Source organism: Vidua chalybeata, chromosome 1, assembly GCF_026979565.1.
Source record: "Vidua chalybeata isolate OUT-0048 chromosome 1, bVidCha1 merged haplotype, whole genome shotgun sequence".
Classification (NCBI taxonomy): Eukaryota; Metazoa; Chordata; class Aves; order Passeriformes; family Viduidae; genus Vidua; species Vidua chalybeata.
This window is the reverse complement of record NC_071530.1, coordinates 111505637-111529279: the sequence shown is the minus strand read 5'-3', so window position 1 is coordinate 111529279 and position 23643 is coordinate 111505637. Positions and strand designations below refer to the sequence as shown.

General features: G+C 38.3%; 1 protein-coding gene across 3 annotated transcripts in view; it reads right to left on the bottom strand.

Moving 5' to 3' along the window:
- Positions 1 to 14370: 14370 nt before the first annotated feature.
- UBE2V2 (ubiquitin conjugating enzyme E2 V2) overlaps positions 14371 to 23643 on the bottom strand; it is a 30413-nt gene continuing 21140 nt past the window's right edge. For 2 of the 3 annotated variants that reach the window (XM_053945740.1, XM_053945731.1), the window contains exons 3-4: positions 20869 to 20994; positions 14371 to 15233 (exon numbers count right to left, since the gene is read on the bottom strand). In XM_053945740.1, coding sequence (XP_053801715.1) covers positions 15087 to 15233; positions 20869 to 20994 — 273 coding nt within the window. In that variant the 3' untranslated portion in view covers positions 14371 to 15086. The remainder of the gene's footprint in view (positions 15234 to 20868; positions 20995 to 23643) is intronic. The other variant, XM_053945747.1, reaches the window with a different exon arrangement.

Genomic DNA, 23643 nt, shown 5'->3' with positions numbered 1-23643 from the left:
ATCGCCACCACCGACTGATTTCACCCCAGACACTTCTATACAAGTTACGGGTGGTGGAATTCACGTTTAGGCTGAAGGCCAAGAAAGATCTCTCCAATGAGGTTGTATAAATGAGGCACTTCTTTTTAAATAAAATACTGAAACAACAAATATATGGAAGAGTAAGAGAATTGGTTTATCACAGTATTATTGACTTGTTGCATAGGAGACCTAACACTTGCCAGTACAGAACCTGGAGAGAGAGCCACTAGCCCAGACTGATGCACTCACAGCCAGGTCATCAGCACCCACAGACCAGGTCCTGCTTTTCAGTCATCTTTTGTACTACAAATTCCTGCAGGCAGAAGATACACAACAGTGAAAACCAAAACAAGAAATGCAGGCTCTTCAGATGGAAGTGAGTAAATAAAGGTAAGGTGAATCATGACTTTCAGAGTCAAGTCATGGGGTTTTTTCCAGGACTTCCTTCCCATCTCTAAAAACACTATAAAGGAAACATTGTTACTCCTCAAGGCCCTTTTCAGGTCAGAAGCAGTGTTCAAGTACCTTAAGAATAAGCACAAAAAACCCCACACTCTCTGGCACCTTCAGGCATTTTACCTGAATGAAGCCTTCAAAGTCTTAGAGCAGTAATTACCTTAATGAAGTTGCAGCTGTTATTAGTAGACAGAATATAAGAGAGTTAGCTGTTTCCTGCTTTATTTTAACCAGCAGGCCACCTCTCAAACTGGGCATTCTCACATTCAAAACACAAGTTTCGGTCACCCCAGGTTTTTGGTTTGTTTATTTGCGTTTGGGCTGACCACGGCCGTGCTGTCTCCAGACCTCCTCAACTCCCTCGCTCTTTGCTGCCTTCCGCAGGGCTCAGCTGTGACACATTGTGGGTGCAGGTCAAGCACATCCCCGGCGTTTCTGAGGTCACAGAGTTACAGCCTTCCCAGCAGCACGTCCCATCAAGTGTTTTGTGAATGCATCCTGCAGCATGGCCAGACAGCAAAGCAAAGTGCAGAAAAAAAGAGTTCTGCTCATCTGCAGCTGAAGGAGGTATTCAGATGGGGAGATCTTCCAGGGCAGGAATTACATGTTTGTACTGATGTCAGAGCTTACCTCCTGCCCTTCTATATTAATAATACAATGGGACAGATTTTATAACAGAACAGGACCAAAAGTGTGCGCAACAGTTGTTGTGATGACCTGGAGTCAAAGTGTGGTTTCTTTCTATGAATTATTTACTTATACTCTAGTATGTATATATACACACATGCTTGTATATACATACAAATGCATATATACACGTTTGCATGTGTATTTATCCACTGTTTATATGTTTTATAAACTTACACATAGTTTGTATATTAAAAAAAGGGAAATAATTTTCCAAGAGGATTATATATGCTTTCCTCATGGAAAACCTAAACTTGTTCATTTTTTAAATATTTCCTCTGATATATTCAGCTTCCATCTGTTCTGCAGAATAACTCTTCCTTTGCATTTCTGTGAAGTGATTGAGATCTGTCCTTCAGCAGTTTATTCCATTAGCAGATTATTCCATTTTCTCTAGTCCACAGAATACTGGAGGATACATCCATATCTCCACTGCACTGGAGAGCCCAGAACTGGGCCCAGTACTCCCAATGTGGCCTCACCAGTGCTGAAGAGAGAGGAAGGATCGCTTCCCTCAGGCTCCTGATAGCACTCTGAATGCAGCCCAGGAGGCTGTTGGCCTCAATCATGGTCTATCAAGCACTGCTTCATTTTATTTTTACTTTAGTCTGCAAGCTTGCTGAGGGTGCACCAAAACATTATCCCATCATCCAAGTCATTGGTGAAAATATCCCACAGCATTTGACCCCAGGACTGACCCCTGGGCTATACCCTTGAGGACCAGCCTCTGGCTGACTTGCTACCACTGGTTATAATGTTTTGAGCCCAGCACTTCTGCCAGGTAAATCCATCTCACTGTCCCAACATCTAATCCATCCACCATTCGTTTGTCTATGAGACTGTTACGGGAGACAGTGATGAAAGCCTTGCTAATGCTGAAATAAAGAACAGACACTGTTCCAGTCATTTCATTGTAGAAAGTCATTGTCTATTGTGAATCCATGCTTGATTTTGGTTGATTTGTTCATTGGAATGGACAGCTCCTCACCATGGATGAAAATCAATCAGCCCTCTTGGATCCCAGTTCTCTCCAGGATGATCTCCTCTGGGATTCTTCCACACAAATCCCTGAACAGACCAAAATGTCCTCCTGAAGTCCAGTCCTTCACCCTTTTCCCCTCATCTCAGGATCCCACACACTCCAATCTCATGGTTACTGCTGCCCTCAACCCTCATATCCCTGATCAGTCTTTCCTTCCCTGAAAGTACAAGGTCCAGCAGAGTATGTCCCCTCATTTGCTTCTTGGTCACCTTATCAGGAAGTTGTTACCAATGCACTCCAGTAACCTCGTTGATTGCTTGCGCCCTGATGTGTTGTCCTTCCAGCACGTATTGGGATGATTGGCTAGACTGCCAGATCCTTGTGGGGTTGGAGCAGACCTCCAACCATTCCCACTTTTAACTATGGTGTGGCCTTCCTAAAGAGCCTCTATCCAGCCACTGCAGTGCTACAGCAGCGTCGGCTATCGCACCACATCTGTGCAGACAAGGAGCTCGTCTGCCTTGCTCCAGCCTCCATGAGAGACCCCTAGCCCCAAATCTGCAGAGCTGCACCCTCCTCAGCAGCTTGCTCTGGGCTGTGGCCTCTGCTGAGTCAGGGAGTCAGGAGTAATTTCTCCACCGAGTGCTGGGGACCAGCTCTGGCAGCTCCCTGCCACTGCTGCTGAGCACAAAAGCACTGCCAGCCCAGAGCCTGGCCTTCTCCTGCACCAAGTGCTGCTGGCTGCAGGCTGTGATTGATGATTTTACAGGCTCCTCCCAGCATCAGCTGCCAGGATGCCTGACCCTGCCTGATCAGGATTCAGCTGGAACAAAAGTTCAAAAGCCCCTTCTCAAAGAAACTCTTCAATATTTATACCATCTACCATAGATATCACAAGCCAAGTGAAAATTTTACCATCTGCTTCTTTCTACAGGTGAGGAAAAGCAAGCAGGGTCAGAGATACCTTAACACTTACACTGTTTTTATCCATTAAGTGATTTTTATCACCACCATTCCAATTATCACAGAGATAATGATAGCTGTCAAGGACAAATTAATAATTCCACAATAATCTATTACTGAAAATACAGCTGACCCAGACATAGAGTGAAATAATATGTCTGATACCAGGTCCACACTCACCAAGTACCTTAAAGAAAGTTAATCCCTTCCCTTGGATATCACCCAGACCTAAAGCAGCACATGCCTCTGGCGTACACAGAGGAAGGCAACAGTATATTAAAGACTGCTTTCACCAATCCTATAACAAGAATAAAATCAGATATTATGCTGTACTATAGGCCAAGTTGTAGCAAAGGACATGAACATGTGTGTACACAAAGGACCACAAGGAGATCTGATCTCCACACTCACCTCCACAGGCAGCACTTTCAGGCTGTTAAAACTTGACACTGTGCATATGCTAATAAACTAACACAGAAAATGTCATTCTGACTTTCTCTTGCTCACCTGCAGGTAATTTTCCACCGGGTTTCATTTCAATTTGATGAGAGACTTAATTATCTGATGAATCAAAAACCCCAGCACCCGCACTGCTGTTCTGATTAGCCCCATCAGCAGCAATCGTCCTGCTCTTTTCTAGAAATAAGAAGACACAGTTACCTCTCAGAACACAAAACAGGATTATTTGCCACACTGCCTCTTACAAAGACACAAATTCCATTTTTAGAACATTTTGAATATTACCTGTGACTGCCTGAACAACAGGCTTCTCTTGCCAATATCTCTTTTAAAAGTGTACACTCAACAAAGATTTACCTTGAGGTGAAAGCCATTTTCATTTGGGTAAGGAATACAGTTGGATTTTTTGGTTTTGGATTTGTTTGGGTTTTTTTAATAGAAAATTACCAATGCAGTCTGATCTCTGATGTTGAATGCTTGATGTCATATTAAAATCAATTATATGACCCAGTAATTAAACATTTGGTAGAGCATTTGGAACATATTATAAAGTAATCCCTGCTTCCCTTGACTGCAATAATGCACTGAGCACCTATCACATAAATGTGCAAACTTTTACCTCCAGTTTCTCTATTTCCTAAACTTACACTTCTAATAATAGTGTGCATCAGTAATAATGACAGATTTATTTTAAATATCACCTAGGACTAGAGCAGGCCTACTGAGATTCAAACACCATGGTTCCTGCAGATTATGCTGTGAGAAAAAAAAAATTAAAATTAATTACTTTGAATAGTAATTTTAAAGATTAATTGTAATTTTAAAATTAATTATAATTAAATTCAAGAAGTCTCAGTAAGAGAACATTTACCCAAAATTCTGCAAAGTCTCTTCCTTTTAAGTTGTATGCATTGAGAAGTTAATAATTTAATTATTTTTTTCATATTCAGTAAGTTGTGAAGAGCAAAGACATAAGCACTTACAAAATATGCTTTTAATCCCTTGGCCCCCTTCTACATTCAAAATATGTTCCTCTACACAGAAATAACAAATAACTTTTTCTTAATTCCTTCTGCTGTCAGGCATATCCCTGGAGTGTCCAAATTACACATAATTTTAGAGGCAGCTTAACACTATTTGAGGTAAGTTTACTTGAATGTTTTCTCTTGTAGCCACTTCTTATAAACCTTTTTGTGTGAAGACAAATAATCCAGACTTTCATGGGCTAGCAGGTGTTCTCTGTACCAAAGATACTGTAGCTTGGATGCTTTACCCAAGGCAGTTTGCAAGTTGGCAGCTTGGAGAGAAGCAAAAGACTCGATGCATGTCAAATGGTTACTGTAAATCAAAAACAGCAGCATGCTGTGTGTTTGCCACCTCCAAGGTGTGACTTCAGTAAACCAAAGAAAGAGTACAAAAGGACTTCTGCTGTTTTCCACCAACTGGAATTTGGATCAGTTTGGCAAGGCCTCATCTCAAGTAATCGTAGAATCACAGAACCATAGAATGGTTTGTGTTGGAAGGGACCTTAAAGATCATCTAGTGCCAACCCCTCTGCCTTGGACAGCAACACCTTCCACTAGACCAGGTTGCTCAGAGCCCCATCCAACCTGGCCTTGAGCACTACCACAGACGGGGCATCCACAGCTTCTCTGGGCAACAGGTTCCAGTGCCTTACCACCATTACAGGAAAAAAATTCTTTCTAATATCCAATCTAAACCTACCCTCTGGCAATTTGAAGCCATTCCCCCTTGTCATGTCACTACCTGCCCCTGTAAAGAGTCTCTCTCAGTCTTTCTTGTAGGCTCCCCTCAGGTACTGGAAAGCCACAACTGGGTCACCCCAAAGCCTTCTCTTTTCCAGGCATTGAAGAAACATAAATAGTTCCTGGATGTGAATCAGTGGGTACTAAAGGGCAAGTGAGAAGAAAAAAGCCACATGCAAATTACCCAAAGTAGTCTTTTGGACCTATGGTTTTGCAGCGCTGAAAGTTTCCTCGTAAGCCACCACTCACATTTTCAAGTGTAACAACACACAGTCATGAAGGAAATACTGCCCAGGGCAGGGGGTACATCCATGGCATGATATAGCAATGGCCTAAGTCAAATTTCTTACACCATGACTGGGGTTTTTTGCCAGCTCAATCAGGCATTTCATTCTAGAGACTTCAAAAGTACTATGCAAATTGCAGACCTGGCAACACTCAATCTGACAAAAAAGAGGATGAGTTGAAGAGAATTGATCTAGGTGGAAATCAAAGACTGCAGAAAATAATTGTTGCTGGAAACTGTGTCAATAGCTACGAGCAACAGTAAATGCATTAGAAAAGTTACCTTCCTTCAGATATGGGGAAATAAATGTATCTGACATCAATACCTCCACAGTAAAATATCTAACAACAAATATACACTGTGTAATCAATATACACTGTGTAATCCAGTCAAAGGTGAATTAAGTAACAGCAGGTATCTGATTATGTACACTAATAATGTAAAAAGTGGTAAGTACTTCACAAACAGAAGCTCAGACCTTAGTTTTGTGTTTAAGCACAAAAATGAGATTAGACTGCTAACTTCTGCTTGCACAAAAGCTAGGTTTAACTACTCCTATTCCAGGTTTAAAATGGAGCAAAAGAAAGCAGAAGACAGGCAAGAAAAGCAGGCACCTCAGCAGAGCTCCTGGCTGGGATTCCATCACCGTTTCATTCCAGTATGCCAGACTGGTTATGCCAAAGCCTCCATTCAGCCCATTTATTTCTGGAACATGGGAATTTGTATGATGTCATTTTCTAGTTGTGTTAGACCAAATGTGAATAGATTTAGGTATTATAAAGATTGCAGCACATACAAAACCCACTGAACAATACAGACAGGGGATGAAACACTGAAACTAAAGGTACATTTCTAGGGGAAACAGATCAGGCGAAGTCACACTGCTCACAGATGAAACAGATATTCCTCATTCCATGTCACAATGACTTGTTACATAAACAGGATGGCTGTTTTTACCCAAACAGGAATATCATTCCCATCCTTAAAAGCACACCTGAGCATTTGCCTTTGCTTTCCCCAGTTGCCAGAACACCAAAGCTGACAACTCCTCTTCCACCAGACTCGGTCTCTGCAGCTGTGGCTCAGCTGTACTGTAAATTCTCACAAACACCCTCTCATACATTCAAATTTTAAAAAACAAAACAGAGTAAGAATGAGTTTTCAAACTTTGACCCCTAGTTATTTGTTCCCCATGGGCTCCTCTGTAGTCAACTTAAACCCACCAGTACACCCACTTATCTGAAATATATTTAATGAACCTCTGAGAAGCAGTGCACAAATGGCCATGGTTAAAAAGCTAGATGGTGAAAAACAAAGCAAGATTTGAGATTGCAGGGGACCATTGCTGCAACCCTGACATGCAGAAGTTGAGACAACTCTCCAGAGGACAAACAAGACCTTACAAAACACATACACACATGCAGCTTTGTTCATTTACGATGAAACCCAAAGACAGAGAGACATGAAGGCAAATGCAGACTGGGGTTGTAAAAGCTTCTGGATCAGGCATTCCTCTCCTAAGAATACATACTGCTAGCCTGTAAGAATTTGACCCAAAACATATGCATTTTGGCTGTCACTGTTACATACACTAGCACCTCCCAGTGCAGAACATGAGTCTTCATCTTTCTTTTGAGAAGTATTTCAGATCATATATTCTCAGTTCTGTGAATTTTGCATAAGGATTGTCCTGCTTTCTGCAATGATTTTATCTCTAAACATCACACAAGGATCCTTCTACTTATTCAAGAGCTTCCAAAACTTAAGTTTTGCCATGGATAAAGAAAATCAGAGGCAATGATGAAAAAATACCTTCTCAGCACTAGAAGATAAATATTCCCACCTATGTAAGAAGACCAGAGAATCCAGGCTGCAACCTGGATTCCCAGATTTTTCACTAATTTCTGACTTCTGCAAGGTGTGCTACTTGATTTAAAAGTGTTCTTACCTCATCACAGCTTGGGAATGGCTGCTTTGGAGACAAGGAGGGAAAGAAGGAATCTGTGTTCATCACCACTAAAAGCTACCTACACACTTCTTTGTGTAAGTGCTTTGGGGAGTCAAGTTACAAACTGAATTTTACTCAGTTAGGAAAGAATTCTGAAAGGCCAATGTGGGAAGAACCCATGCTTTTAAGCTGCCAAGACCCCATTTGGGAGCCACAGAGCCCCTTGTTCCACTCCCAAGCAGCTTCCATGCAGGCCATGGGACTCTGCAAAAGGGCGATGGCCAAATAAGGAGGGTGGGCAGACACTGGCACAGCTCTCTCTTCCTTGGTAAACATAAGCAGGCTGGCCCAGGCTGCCTCCGGTTAGGACCTGGAAAGTAGCTCCACTGAAACTGGAAAGACCAGCAAAGGATTGTACCTCTGCTACTTGGTGATCTGCGTCACAGGCAAGGTGTGTTGCACAGCAGAAATGCAACTACCACTATCAGCAGCGGGCCATTCCAAAAAAGTTTTGGGCTAGCTCATCTAACTCCTCTCCCCAACAACTGAGAAGAAGGAACAACACAATTTTATTTGCCTAAATGCTTTGTAAGTGAAAGAGGATGTGCACGTATGCATCATGTGTGTTCTTTATCCCTTTAAGATCAGGATGGAATAACCCCAACTCATACTATGAAAATACAAAGAGTTGCTAAATTAGAAGCCAGAGCAAATAAGAACTACCCACCAAACAGCAGTAGAGATACAGCATGAATTTAATACTAAGAGATTTTGCCACTTGTCTTTAAATAGTACAGACATAAATCTGATTCCAGCTATTACACACAAGAACACCTGCCACAGAACTCTAATTCTTGCTATGGTTGTACTAAACCCCTCCTGCCTGAGCACAAATTACTGGTCACCCCTCTATCTAAATAGCTCTATAATGCAATTTTAACTCTGTAGTGGCAAACGTAAAAAAACAGGCAAATACTTAGTTGGCATCCCAGTTTTAAGCAGAGAACCATGTACTTTTTGAATGGTGTCAGGAGTTGTATATACTTAAAGGGTAAGAATTTTTCCCCTCTGCATTGCCCTTCTGTCTTCAACCACCGGCTCGTTTAGTGCAGCACATGTGATCTGTCCATCTGTCAAGTAAAGCAGTGCACTATTCTTGTTGGCTTCAGCTTTAATACTAAAATCATACAGGTATTATAGGATCATACAATCACAAAAGTACAATAAAGGATTAGAGACTGCGAGTTAACGTTGTTAACACTGCATGAGTAACACATCAATTCCAAACAAATCTGAAGGTAGAAGTCAAGAGGTTTTGAAATACCAGAAGAAATAGTTTCTATTCTAAGAAACATGAGCAGTTCAGAATATATTTTTCAACAGATTGAAAGCAGAGTGGAAGAATTAAGAGCTTCCAAAGCAGTACTCTGTTCACAGCATCCCACTCCAAAGATCAAAAACCATTACGCTACTAATTGAGGTGACACTCCAAAGACTTCAAATAATGAGTGTTTAATGTGCAGTCTGAATAATAGCTCAAGGAAGCAAATAATTATCACAGTCATTGGACAGAGATATAAAGACCTTGTTAACTAGAAACATCGTGGCTTTTAACTTTCATTTCATATTATTTCAGTATTTCAAAATTACAGCATTAAAGGAATGAAAGTATAGTACTAACTTGGCATGAGAATTTTCCTATGCATTCAACAACTCCAACATATGGTGCTGACTTAAAGGACAGAGATGCTGAAACATTTTCTGATAACGCCATAATAAATCTCACATAGTGCAACAAGTTAGTAGTAGTATCACGTGATACAGTAAATTTAATCTGCAATCTTCAGACAGAAAAAAAATGTACATATGACAGGAAATAGTTTCAGAAAATGCAACCCAAGATGACTATGACCATCTCCACAAATCCTCAAATTGTGACGTGGCAAGGAGTTATTTTAGATTTTTCAGAAGCAGACAGTCCCACAGTTCAAAGTGCAACGTACCTCCCAGAGATGGGAAATAATGCTCTCTCCCAAAACTGCAGTCATGCAAACAACAAACACAGGAGGAATCTGTTGGCCAGAAAAGGGCAGGGCTGTTGGCAATTTACCCAATACTATTACAAAAGCAGAGCTTTTAGTACCAGCTTTTCTCAGAATAGTATTGACTCTCTTAACTACACGCACACATTTAAACCCAAAACTGCTGATCACCAGCCACTCAAATGAATGTGGAAACTAAAGAGCCAGCTGCCACCACCACATACTTCCATGCTTTTGGTTTACACAGCTCCTCATTGTGGTAATGTTTGCCAAAACGTAAGAGAAACAAAGTCATCTCAACCTGCTGTACTTCACCAACTGTGTGCAACAACTTTCAACAACTGTATGCAGGAATACACTATCTTAAGAAAGTAAAAGAGATGAAGAGTATTGGGTTAAGTCCTGTGAGGCTGACTTTAAGGAGTTCCAAAGGTTACATCATTTCCCAAAGCCATTCTGTGCAGCTGAACCCTCACTCCCATATTAACCCAATTTTCATGATGCTGGAAGATCTGCTAGAAACATCCTCTTCCATATCTTCATGACAACTTCACAGCTCTACAGTTTGAGCTGCTCTCATCCTAACTGAAACAGCTCTTTATTTCTGTGACAATTGGAAAAATAGAGAAAATTCTTCATCTTCACTATTTTCAAGTCAAGTCAGTAAGAGAAGTGTTTACCTCTACCAGGTTTCTTCTTTTCTTGGTAATTTTTAGTTGCAATTGCAGAGGGAAATCAAATCATTCCCCCCTCCCCTTGTCATTCTCCCATGCTTAAAAATAACAATAATAATAGGATATAATAATAATAGTAATATTAAGATTGAAATAGCCAATGTGTTACATCAGCATACGCATTTGTAACAATCAGCAGGGAGCAGAGTGGGAACAGGCACAAACCAGCTTAGGAAAACCTTCATAGTACGACTGCACAGCCATTTCTTCAGTACTTACGATTTAACAAATACACAGTTTGGGGTTTTCTAACCCAAACTACACAGTTTATATAGATTATAAAACCATGTTTATATTTAATCCATACTGCTTATATTAAAAGCAGAAGGTTGGGATGCTGCTGTTAAGAAGTGGTGAAAAGTCATAAATTAGTGTAGAAAACACAAATTTTATCAAGAGATCCAAAACACTGGTTATATGTGCATTATCTCAACATCTTCCATTAAGTTATCCATTTATACAGCTTGTCGCTTATAATTTTAAAAATATTTATCACTATTTTTAAATGGAAAATACTAAAAAACTTTATAGAATTGCTTAAATATGGAAATGCTACTTGACAGTTGGCTTATGTGTATTTTAAAGAACAGAACTGACTGTACATAAACTTACAGCTCTTTACAAATTGAGTTTAAAATATACATCCATTTAGTAAAAAAAAAAAAAAAAAAACCCAAAAAAATAACAACCAACAAAATTATAAACCACTATGACTACTATGATAGTAACACTATGGTAATGTAAGAAGTTATTTTGTGGGGTGTTTTTTAAAGCATCAACTATCTTATTTTTATACTTCCAGCACTACATCCTTCATACTTTAGCCCATTATCAGTCGTGTCTTCAACAGAAAATATACAGCACATTGATTCAGGGAATAAGGCAATCAGCAGAACAAGAAACATTAAAAAAATCTCCAACAATTGTTTAAATAGAGAGAGTTAAAAGAGATGGATTAACAAGTTTTAAAGCGCTTCTTTTTAAAATTTATTATCATTATTATTAAATAAAGACTACAGACAGTCATGTTCCTCCAATACCTCCCCACCTCATAAATCTTTCAAGCTTCACAAAAGACTTCTGAACACATTATTTAGAAACATTGACGAGAAACATATTTTGTCCCACTGCTTCACATCCATCTGGAATTTTACTCACATAAAAGACCAACAGGAGTTTTAAATGATCTTTCTTTGGTATAGTAACGCATATTCAGATTTGCTTAGTACCAGTTTGCTCCTCCTCTATGAGCTGAAATTAGCCACACCAGGGCAATCTGGCTGAGTTTTCATAAACCAGAGGCCAGAATTAAAGCAAGTAGTAGTCAGACATCCTGCCTCTGTCACAGGACAATTATCTGGTGGCCTACAAAGTGTGCCTTCTGCATCAAAAGAGAGCATAACAGAAGTATAACTTATATTTTTAGGCCTTGAGCTATTGTCCCAAAAGCTACTAAATAGCTAAAACCTCACCATATAAGTGACCATGTAAAACACAAACACTTGTCTAAATTATACAGTTGTTACCATTATAGATGATCAACTGTCATAATATGCACTAGATTTTTTCTTTAGGTTTCCCCTGTACAGTAACAAACACTTAGGAGGAATGCACATTATGTATTTATTTGATAATAGTTGAGGGATGTACTGCTGACTCTGTCTTGCTTGGTGAAAAGTATTCTCAGCTTGTGCTGAGGAGGAGGAGAGCAATCAAGGCCATTGGTAGCTTCACACCTTGCAATGTTTTCTGTAATTTATTATCTATGAGTAAGGCACATCATTTATAATGTGGCTATTTCCATAGGCTTGCTCATTGTATCTTAAGGTTTAACAAAGTATGACTCATACCATCTTTGGCTTTTTTTCTTTGCTGTATAGAAAATGTATCCGTGTCTCAAACAACCAAAACCCAAGAACTTTGACTATGCTTCAGAGCACTAAGCTAGTTGAAATCCTAGCCAGTGATTTCAACACTAAAACAATTATGAATTTAGAACTTTTCCGCTTTGTCCCTCACTCAATTGGCTTCAAATGGCGCCCTGCTTTGCAAAATTTATTTGATAATAGTTAAAATATGGGTTTGAAAATAAAAAAAAATACAATTTGGTAACAATGGCAAATTCAAATCTTGTCAAAAGAATGTAGCACAAATTAAATACTCATGAGAGGAAAATTAAAATTCTGTCATCTAAGTAAGCTACCTAATGAGAATTTCAGAATATGAGAAAGCAAATTTGAAGTAAACACTCATCAGACATCGACACTTGCAAAACATAATTTTTATGGAGGAGAGTAAGCACAGTGCTTCAAAATCTTCTTCAGGTAGTAGAAGAGTTTTGAGGAGGCTCTGAGCTTTATGCAGTAGTTGAAGACATTTTAAAATTTCATAATTAATTACATTTCAGACTTGTCCCAGTGTGAGCAAAATAGAAAACCAACACACCTAAGATGACTGCAGGAATATTTTTGTAGTCATCCATGTATGACATACTCCAGTGTCAGAGATCAGCTCAACTCCCTCCAGAACAGATTTTTCCTTCTGCAAAATGTATCTGTTTAGAGCTGGATATGCAGATTCTCACCAATACAAATGGACAGGCTATTACAGGATCACCTTGTACCACACACAACCATGCAAACCAGGCTCTTCTTGATGCTCTGTGAATAAGCCAGTCTTTTAAATTATGTTACCAACCAAATAATAGTCTACAAGCATTCTCTCAATAGCTTATGTTGTAATCTTCCCAAAAATTCACATCTCAGAACTGTACAGTTCCATTATTTTAATTGATTAAATATAGATTAGCAGTGTTAGTGTAAGAAAGAAGATTTAATGGCATCAAAGTCATTCCAATTAAAACAAGGAAAAAAAATGTTGCAATGCACTTCAGCCAAACCATCACAAATGATATGTTATATAAATACAGACACGAGGTAGCTGGCAGCTATAAATCCACCAATTCTGGAAGTGCCCAATTTGTCTAAAAAACATCAATTGTCAAATATCAATCAAACCTTTTCGTAAAAAAAAAAAAAATACCTAGTTTATTGCTTTTCATTGTTTACATCAGAAACAGGCAAAGGCTTATCAAAGAAAGTTACCTAGCTGTTGATGGCTTTTGATCATATCCACTTTTCAAAAGAACCACTAAATAAAACTTTGAATGAAGAATGCAAACAGCTGACACACTCCCAATGTTACCTATTCTCACCAAAATGAACAAAGGTTTGCATTCTCCAAGGTGAGGGGCGGGGAAATAAGATGTGATATCCAAAAGAATAGCATTAACTACTTGCTTATGAAAAATCAGTAACAGAAATAAAACCAGTGCTCCCACCAGACAGAATACACTGAAAAAACAGACTAAGGACTGCAGGAAAGGCAGAAAGCTTCTAGCTACAAACGCAGTGACATCACATCAAATGATTCACGTTAAGCAGATGGAAATATGATGATCTGTAGCACAGGCGTGATTTTTAGTAAAGCTTCCTGAAATTTCTTTTTTGTGTGTTTCAGAAAAGGCAAAAGCGGAACAGACGAGAAAAAAAGGCAAGTAACATAAAAGAGGAAAAACTGCAAGAAAGCAAGACTAAGGACTGAGAAGTAGGACAGACATCAGCAATATGATGTAAAAACTGCTTAGATGTCAAGTAAGCAAAGTGAAAGTCATGCTCATTTCTGGAAAGAATCTGGAGGGGAACTAAAGGGCAGATGGGTAGGCAAGAGGGTTTTGTATTGTTTTTATTTGGGGTTGGTTTGGTGTTTGGGTGTTTTTTTTTAATATATTTATATACACACACAGAGTGCAAGTTTCTCTAAAGAAGTGATACTACAGATGACAGAACTTACACCCCCTGCAACATATGGAATATCCTGACCTCTCAAGTAAACTGAGCATACAAAAGTGATAAGAACAAAAGGTGCATGTAACACCAGCAGCAATATTATGTTTGGCTTTCCACTACTTCTGCCAGTTACTGTACATATATTACATGACTATTATAGAAATGGCACAGCCTCAGACACTTTCCACATTTTATTTACATTTTAAGACTAACTTTAATCTCAATCACATATCCATACATTTCCTTTGTTTCACTAAAACTTAAATGCATGGTTTATTAGAACAAAGACTGTAAACAAATATTTGCCATGTCCAATACATGTAACACAGGAGCTGCTTAACAGAAATTAATCCCCCCATTTTATAAATACAGGTATCAAAACAATCCTGAACATACTTTGTGACACTACTAGTAGTCGGCACCCACACCCTTGCAAAATTAAACAAGATGAGCAACGGTATTCACTGTACCTGCTACCTTAAACAAATTTAACTGCAGCTCTTTTACTAAGCAAGATGGATAAAGCATGCCATTTATATTTTGCCTTCTCCAGAAATTATTTTCAGTAACATATATTATTCCACAGCAATCTGACACTTTCTGTCATGCTTTCATCTTGTAAAACCTGAATTCCAATTATAGGCTATTTCAGGCTTATGCTTAAATGACAGTGCCTCAGTAAGAGAAAAAAAATAATTGTGCTGCCTTTTTCTCCCATAGTGCCTGAAAACATATTGGGCATACATATATTATATATATTCTTACAAATGTCCAGGTCATGTATACCAGCTGAAATTCTTTAATGTGTGGGTGTTTGCATTGTGAGATTTAATCAAGACATTACATGAGTAGAAGGTTGTTGTTTTAAGACAGAAGTTTGAGAATCAGCTAAAATTAATTATTGTAAGTTTGTCCCTCTGGAGGTTGTGGAAGCTTCATATTTTCTTTGGACATCATTAGACGTCTTAGCTCTTGAAGTACAACTTTAATGCTATATGAATTTTGCCATTTTGCTAACACTGGTATGCTCCGTGCATCCACCTGGAAAAAGAAGAGAGAAATCTAATTTATGATTGAACACAAAATATCTACATAAATAACTGTTATGAACAGTTGCTCTAAGAAATGGTCTAAGCATTCCCTGACACCTTCTCTGTGGAATAAAGCCCCTGTGTTCCTAAAATATTTTAAGGAAAATAGTCATGTACTTACACACAGATACAGATTCTGCAATAAAATCCATGCAGGTGGACCCTTCCATCTGTGCTGCTACTTTCATTAGTGTGAAGGAAAGGAGGACAGGAGGAGGACATCAGCAAACCTTTCACTGCAAAACTGGAGCTGCTACCTTGCAAAATTTATAGTTTTTTTCAAACTACCCCCAAAGAAGAAACAAGTAATCACCTTCACTATGCTAATATATGCACCTGGGTGTTCCTCAGTTCTTTAAAAGAACCTGCCACGCAAGAGTCCATAGAATACCTTTCTAAAGGAACATTTCCCTTATTATTTCTTTGCTACAAATATTGTTAGTGATTTCTTTCATACAGATATTACACGGTGCTTCTGATACATCTAGAGGCACTACATGTACTAAGAAATGTCTTGAAATACTGAAATAACTGATTTGTAATGCTTGGACATTTCTTAGTTTTTTGCATCCTTCTCACAGTAAAGTCATCTTACGGAGCTGTGAAGATTACTGTACATCACTTACCAAGTGGAATATGAACTGAAAGGAAAGGACATGGGACTTCTCCTATGCGTTTATAAAACCTGTGGGACAATTTACACAATTATATTATAACGGGGAGGTTTCCATAGGGAAGTCAGCAATTGAAAGTCATCCTGGGAATTGTTTTGGCAGCAGGTTAAGTCCCAGCCCCTGCATGGAGGAACTTAAGAGCACAGAGAGGCCCACAGCTTTGCAACTGCAAAGCATACCCTGGGGCAGGAATAGGGCTATTGCATGCTACTAGATTCCTTTGGTAGAGTTGCAGCCCACATGGCTACAAGAGTGCTGGAAACCACTGTTTTATGATTTAGGCAGCATAAAACATCAAGAAGTTTCTTATTCCATCTTAATTGGGGCAAGCTGAAAGAAAAAAAAACCTGGAATCAGAAATAAGAATGTTAACACAGATGTTTCATTTCTAGATTATTTGAAGTGAAGCTATTTTCAGAACACCAGATGAGACTAAACCTTTGTGTAGGAGGAAACTGAGGCCAAGGTTTAACAACACACTGGCTTGGGCAGCAATACTATCTCAAGAAACTTCGGTTCCTTCTCTTGTTCCTTTAACAGTACTACTGCCTATTAGCTCAGGTAAACCATGTACAGGGAAATATTTTTTGAACTGAACTGACAGAACCCACCCAGTTTAAAACACCACTTTGGAAAGGAGTCCCTGAGCAGGATCCTTGACCTTATTTACAGCTCAGCACTTATAAGCATTTCTTTTCACACAATGTTCTGCTCAGAGTTGGGAATCCCTTAAAATCAGCAGAGTTGCCAACCACAGTGTATATCAAGCTACAGCACAAATGGCAGTCAGATGACCTAATAATTATTGGAAACATTTGAGAAAGAAGAAAAACCTGATCAAAAGAAAAACTCAGTTATGCAGTAACATCATGCCAGTTTAAAATACGTGAGTGTATGAGCCAATAGAGAAAAAGGTTGCAAAAGTTAGCACTGGTGAAATCCTCACTGTAATTCCTGTACTATTACTACTTTTCTAAAGGGGGATTTGGGTTAACATGCTAGATAGGAGGCAAAAGGCTGGAAAGGAAGTTGCTCTGGGACTACAGAAATGAACATCTATCTTCAGTCTGGAAATTCTGCTTTCACACCATCTTCCTTCTCCTTGCTTCTCCTCAATTATGCCTTTGTCGGCTCCCTCAGGTCTGGATGTTCGCCTCAATTACAGCACACAGCAGCCAGTCACCACTGCTGTTCAAATAATGTAATTCTACAAAGACTGGAACATGAGAGCTGATCACTTAAGAGTAAACTTCTCCTGCTTTTCTTTGTTGCTGGAATTTGCAACAAAAAACTCACAGACTGCAAACTCTGCTTTAACATTTCTATGAATACTTTCTGACTAAAGACTGCTGCAACATGATATTTTTGTTGCTTATTTATCTCAAGTCTCTTTTCTGCAAGTCACCAACTTCTTTCATAACATCTTGCAGCAGTAAAGATGTTGGCTCAGGTTCTGTTTTCTGTCTTGCAGAATTGATTTCCAAGTTAGTGCATAATAAACTCACTTCATGAAGAACAATGATAAGACATTTAAAGACATTTAAGAGAGTGACACAAAGTGTGTTCATATCAAACAAAAGCATTAGGTAATATTCAAATGCACACCCTGGAACACAGAGGGAGACATTTCAAGGTCACATAAAAGCTAATAAAACTGCAAACTGCAATCTGAAGACTATTTTATTTAGACTATTTTATTGGGGGAGTACATCACTGTGGAACCTTGAATAATAGCAAGAGAAGCAATATATATAAAATAATTTTTTTTTCTAAATAGTCAAAAATAAAATAAATTATTTTACACAATTATGCAAAGTATTCAGTGTTTATAATGTTCCAAGTAACTTCAACAAGTAGCAAACGTCTACAGCAAACATAATCAAAGCAGTAACTGAACAGATTACAGATTTACAGCTGCGGGTCCCAAGTGTTTTAAAAGGAAACAAGTATTTCTAGCTGTAAATGGTATCTTAATGAACAGAAGTGACTACAAATCCTGCAAGATAGACTGCTGAAGAGCACTATCACAGATGCAAAAATCAGACAACCTCAAAAGAAAACGGGAAAACAAACAGTACATTAGAATGCAACCTGTGTTTTATCAATATGAGTTACATAAGTCTCCATAATAATAATCTATCTCCAATAATAATACACAGTTTTACAAAAGTGATGCTATTAGCACATAAAAGCATTTTGTACAGATCTACACAAGTACTTGGACTAGTTTTTCTGACCTTAGTAACCTAATTCTGTATACAAATACAGCAGCTCCATAGGTAAATTAAAAAGAAAAAAAAACACAAACTTTTTTCTTAACTTGCAGATAAGAAAAGAAAGACAATTTTACAGGGCGTCTCAGAGCACCTAAGTCTTTTGCAATAAAATACTCCTGAACTAGTTCTCGCCTTTCCTGCACTAAATTTATCAGTGATTCCTGAAGATATGCTGCTGGCAGGAAAGTTACTTACAAACTCCTCTCTCACAGATTAATCAAACAAAAAGTCCATAAAGTTGTACCTGTCAGTATTGATAAATTCATTACACACATGCCCTTTTCATGCAAAGTGTAAAGGGATTTTTAAGTCAAGAATGTGGAGAACCATTGCCCGCAGGGCAGTGTGAGAACAGTTTTCTTAGATCCCTAGTAACTGCACTTATCTGTCTTTCCCCTCCACCACTCACACTCTAACTCAATAGAAATTATCACTCTCTAAAACTCCCAGTGTGGGTCCTACTTTTCCACAGATGTTAACTGGCACACGAGCCTACCCTAACAACATTACAAATGTTTTGAGTATAAGCTGCTAAGGTAAAACAATTTCAGCTGCTGTTTGTCTTAGGTCTCTTTTCAGCAAGTCATAACTTCTTCCTGACATCTATAAGCAATGTGACCAAAAGCTGGCCACATGTCAAAAGCCAGGGTGCCTGCAGAAGCACAGACAGTAGAGGAAGTCTGCAGATGAAACCCTGCCATTAATTCAAAGAATTCAAACCACTTATGATCTATTAAATGAAAGATGACCAGAAAGTGGGAGAACAGCTTGGAAGAAACATGAAGGAACTATCAGGAAGCTGCAGTATTAACTGCTCCAGGATGCTGAACTTGCCCCAATGTTTGTTTCACAGTTCCTCTAACGACCACAAAGACAAAATAAGATAAAATGCAAGACACTGGGACAATGGGCACATTAAAAATTATATAATAAATGTGTTTTAAATTCATTACTTATGAAAATTCCTTTAATAAAAGTACTATTTATTCCTATTTAAATCCATTTTATAAAAAAGTTATGCATTTGTATAGCAAATCCTTCATAAGACACACAAGTTTTTCTTTTGGGGCAAAAAAATAATTATGGTTTTATGTAAGGTTATTAACTTATTAAAATCAATTTTTCCTGTGGCAATGACTCAATTTGAATAGTGTTTTTTAAATGACCAGGCAGATTTCCTGTCATAGTAGTCACCCTGTTCCTCAGCAAGCTGAGTGAGTGTAGACTTTTCCAAACAGAAGCTCAAACTTACTGGCTTCAGTAAACATGAGCCTTCAGGCTCTGCTAGTCTAAGGTCCTGCTTCTGAAAACCAACACTTATACCTTAAGGTACGTAGAGATTAAGCCATGAGAGCATACTTCTTCACTGAAACATAATAATACATGTACTAGGAAGAGGTATGAAAATCATCTTCCAAACATACTGTAAGCAGCTTTTGCTTCTCACAACTTCTCAGTACACACACATGCTTAGACAACAAGCCACAGTAGTGATTAAAGGCATGAGCCAATTTGCAGATAGCAATTTTAACAGGATCTTCAGGTAGAGTAAGATTGTTAGCTACATAAAAGTATTTTCAGAGTAATTTTAGATTATTTCTGAAGCATTAGTGCACTAGCTTTGGATGACCAACAAGAATACTACTCTACAACCTACAACAGCTCAAAAGATCCCCTGAGAACCTCTTCCCCTACGAGAGTCATTGAGACACTTGAGCTTCACAGTTCAGTACTATTAATTACAGAAATGCAAGTCCATCTCTCTTTTAAATCTTATAAATTATTTAAAATCCAAAGATGTTAAGGCACCTTTAGGTATTACCTTAACCCAATTACTCTGAATTTGCTAAAGACAAATGTACCCACAAATGTGGTTGTGTTTCCTGCTGATAAATGCACACACCACTGCAAATGCAAGGCAGCTCACACCTCCTCTCTGAGCAAAGGGGCACCTCACTTGCTCACAGCATTGAAGCACCTGGTGAGTAACAGAGTAACAAGCTTGCCTGAGCTGCTGCCACAGCTTGTCTGTGAACTCATCCCACCCTTTTCAGTGAAAGCAACTTACTGCAAATTGACCTTTAAAATGCAAGTGATTACCAGGTACATCAGAAGGTCTTTAAGACCGATGTTCAGAATCACCTTGGATTTGAATAAATCCAGTATAAAGGAAACAAGAGTATAAATACACTAGTTCATTATAGGTGAGTTAATACATCCAGAGTGAGTCTCATCAGGAATAACTTCCATTTTTAATAAGTGGAAACATCAGAGAGAATCTGTAATATTCCTGCTACAATACGAAACTAATCCCCTTTTGTAAGAGTATTATGAGGGAAATACCTACACACAGATTAAACACTTATTGTTTTCCTGTTCAAAACTAAAACCTTCATCTTCATTTAAAGGAAACAACTGTCTCAATATTATAAATAACGCTCATCTCATTGGTAGGCCACAAAAAGCCACAAAGATCTTAAGCAATAGGCCACCAAATTTCAATTTAAATCCGTATTTATATTATAAAAATTAAATAGAAAGCTCTATGCAACATGCATATTCCTCACCAGATTTTCACAGAAATATATTTTTAGTGTAAATTAACAACATGGTTGATCTTACCATTTCAACTTACCATTCCATTGGAATTATTTATTCCATTCATATTAATTTTAGTTACAAATCTAACTGTAGGAGGTGCTTCTGGGTATTTAGGTCCACACTCTACTTTCAGACTGTATATTCTGTTTTCATAGTTTGTCTAGAAAGCAAAAAGACAGACTAATGCATTTTACTGAAAGCTAAATATTAAGAATTTTTTTAAAACAGAGCAAAGGCAAGAGGAATAACAATTATGAAATATGAAATAAATATAAATTTGTTAATACTGTGTACCAACTGAAGGTCTTGGATTACTGACTGATTTCCACTGTTTTGGCTATATTGATTACTTCATGATTATGCATAGATTACACTGCTTATTGACTACACCATACATAAGTTTTAATACAAATCTGGTTTTAATTCACATTTGTTCTCATCCTTTCTATCCACTGCATCCTCAAAACAACAGTGGCACAGTACAGGACCAAGAGAAATCAATTAGCTTTAGGAAAATTACCACCTTCCCCTAAAATGAAATACCTAACACTGAAAAAAAAATTGGAAATGGAGAAAGACAGAGATGCCAATAACCCAACAGTTAAGATACAACCAAGAACAAAATAAAAATAGAAACTGCAAAAGAAACATATTCTATAAGTAGCTAGCACTACAGAAAATATCTGAAATTTCTGCAGCTGAGAATTACTTGGTTTAGTGGAGGATTTATGAGCTTTGACAGTAAAGTGACTGCTAGTTTGCAGATGTCATACCAAGGTGACCTTGACAGATAATTCTAAATACAAGCATACTTTGAGAAAGCCACATTAGAATTAGATATGGTTCTATTTTTTTTTATCTTGTCAAGGAGGCCATGCCAAGGATCAGTGCTTTGCTGGTCACTTGATGCACATGCCTCTGTGCTCCAAAAGGAAGATGAATTCCGTTTCTACACCTGCCTTTGCACTGGCACAACAGAAAGAGCCAACATGAACAAAAAAGCAGTACAATGCCTCTCAGCTTTCCAGAAGTAGCATCTTTAACCTGTTCTATATCAGTCAGCTGTCACTCTCCAAGCAGAAGTATCAACCACATAGCCAAATATCAAACAACTGTCTAGTCTGTGGTTAATTACAATGCAGAGTGATAACAAGACTACTGAAGCACCCTAACAGTGCACCATAATTTTTGAGCAGGCATAGAGACCAAACAGCAAGCGGGTCACAAAGAAACAATGAAAAACAAAATGTTTTCTATTATTCTTTCCCATTACTCTGAGTGTAATTAGGCAGTGGGCAAAGTTGCCCAAGGAGGCTGTGGATGCTTCAACCCTGGCAGTGTTCAAGGCCAGATTAGATGAGCTCTTGAGCAACCTGGTCTAGTGGGTGGTGTCCCTGCCCATGGCACAGGATGTTGGGACATCTTAAGGATGAAAAAATTCTTGAGAATCTTTAAGGTCCCTTCCAACCCTTAACATTCTGATTCTATGATTAAAAGCTAAAGGCCAGTTAAAAGTCATCTTATCCTACTAAAGGTAACATAGCTGCTACCATAGGAAGAAAATGCAGTAACTAAAATTCTCATTATTCATTCAGCCAGAACAAGTTACTTCCCCAGAGAGGGATGCTGTCAGTTACAGTGAAAATAGGCCAAAATGTATATAATTCTGCTCACAACTCTGGAAAATCCCAAGAACAGCACCCATTCTCATTCCCTTATCCAGATGGCTTCTCAATTTTGCTCAATTTATCAAGTCATTGTTTTACTGCAAGCCAGGCATCCCTGGCCAGCTTCCCAAAAAAACTAAAATCTCATTTTCTGGAAGTCAGAAAAATGTTTCCATTAATCCAAAACAAATCTTACCCTCCTCTCTTGCTGTTGGGTCACCTTTCAAATAAAGCAATAAAAAAAACTGATAAGCAATTTTTTTTTTTTTTTTTTGCACAACTGTAGAGAAGCCACATATGAGAAGAACTTCATGGACAATATTAGCAACTTTCTCCATGTTTTGCCTAACTGTATCATCTACTTAACTCAGCCAATTCCAAAAAACACTCATCTTCTACAGGCCCTGAAACTAAATATGCAATTCTTCTCAAGGTGCTGTGACTGGTTTGGGAGCTGGTGGCTTCCACTTTCTACAGTCACTACATATTGCAGGTCATTCTATCTGCAAGGCTGCATGCCCCTGAAATGGCATAAGATATATTATGTACATGCACTCTTTATCATAAAGAAAACAAACTCACAGAACTACAAACTGACCAGGACTAAAAGTGTATCTCAAGCTGGGTTGAGTACTTTTATTATTTTTTAAAAACACATGGGATCTTCCATAATAGTATTATAAGTATAGTATTATACACGTCATAATCTCTTTTCAAAGATGTGTAGTAGTCTACCTTAGGTTGAACAAGAAAGCAGTCACAGGCAGTTCTGGAGGGTTTCTGGGGTGCCAGGGAGACCCTATGACAGCTAGGTCAAAATTCTCAAGTTTTTATCCCAATACATTAGACTACAAACTTTCTTCAAAATGGACTTAAACACTGATTCCACAGAAGCCAATATCCAAAGCATAAAGAAATTATTATTTTAAATCTGCCCTCTCCCAGCTGCACCCAAATCTTAGGAGCTCAGCAAGGTCATTCCAGTGTTCAAAGCAGCCTACTGCAAATGGTAAAGGACTCCCAAAAGAAACTTGAATTACACTGAATCTATCTCTGGAACTCTGCTACTTTGGAAGACATTATTCTCACAGAGGCAAAGCTCTGATCTCTGTTTTGGACAGCTCATTCCATAAACCCTGCTT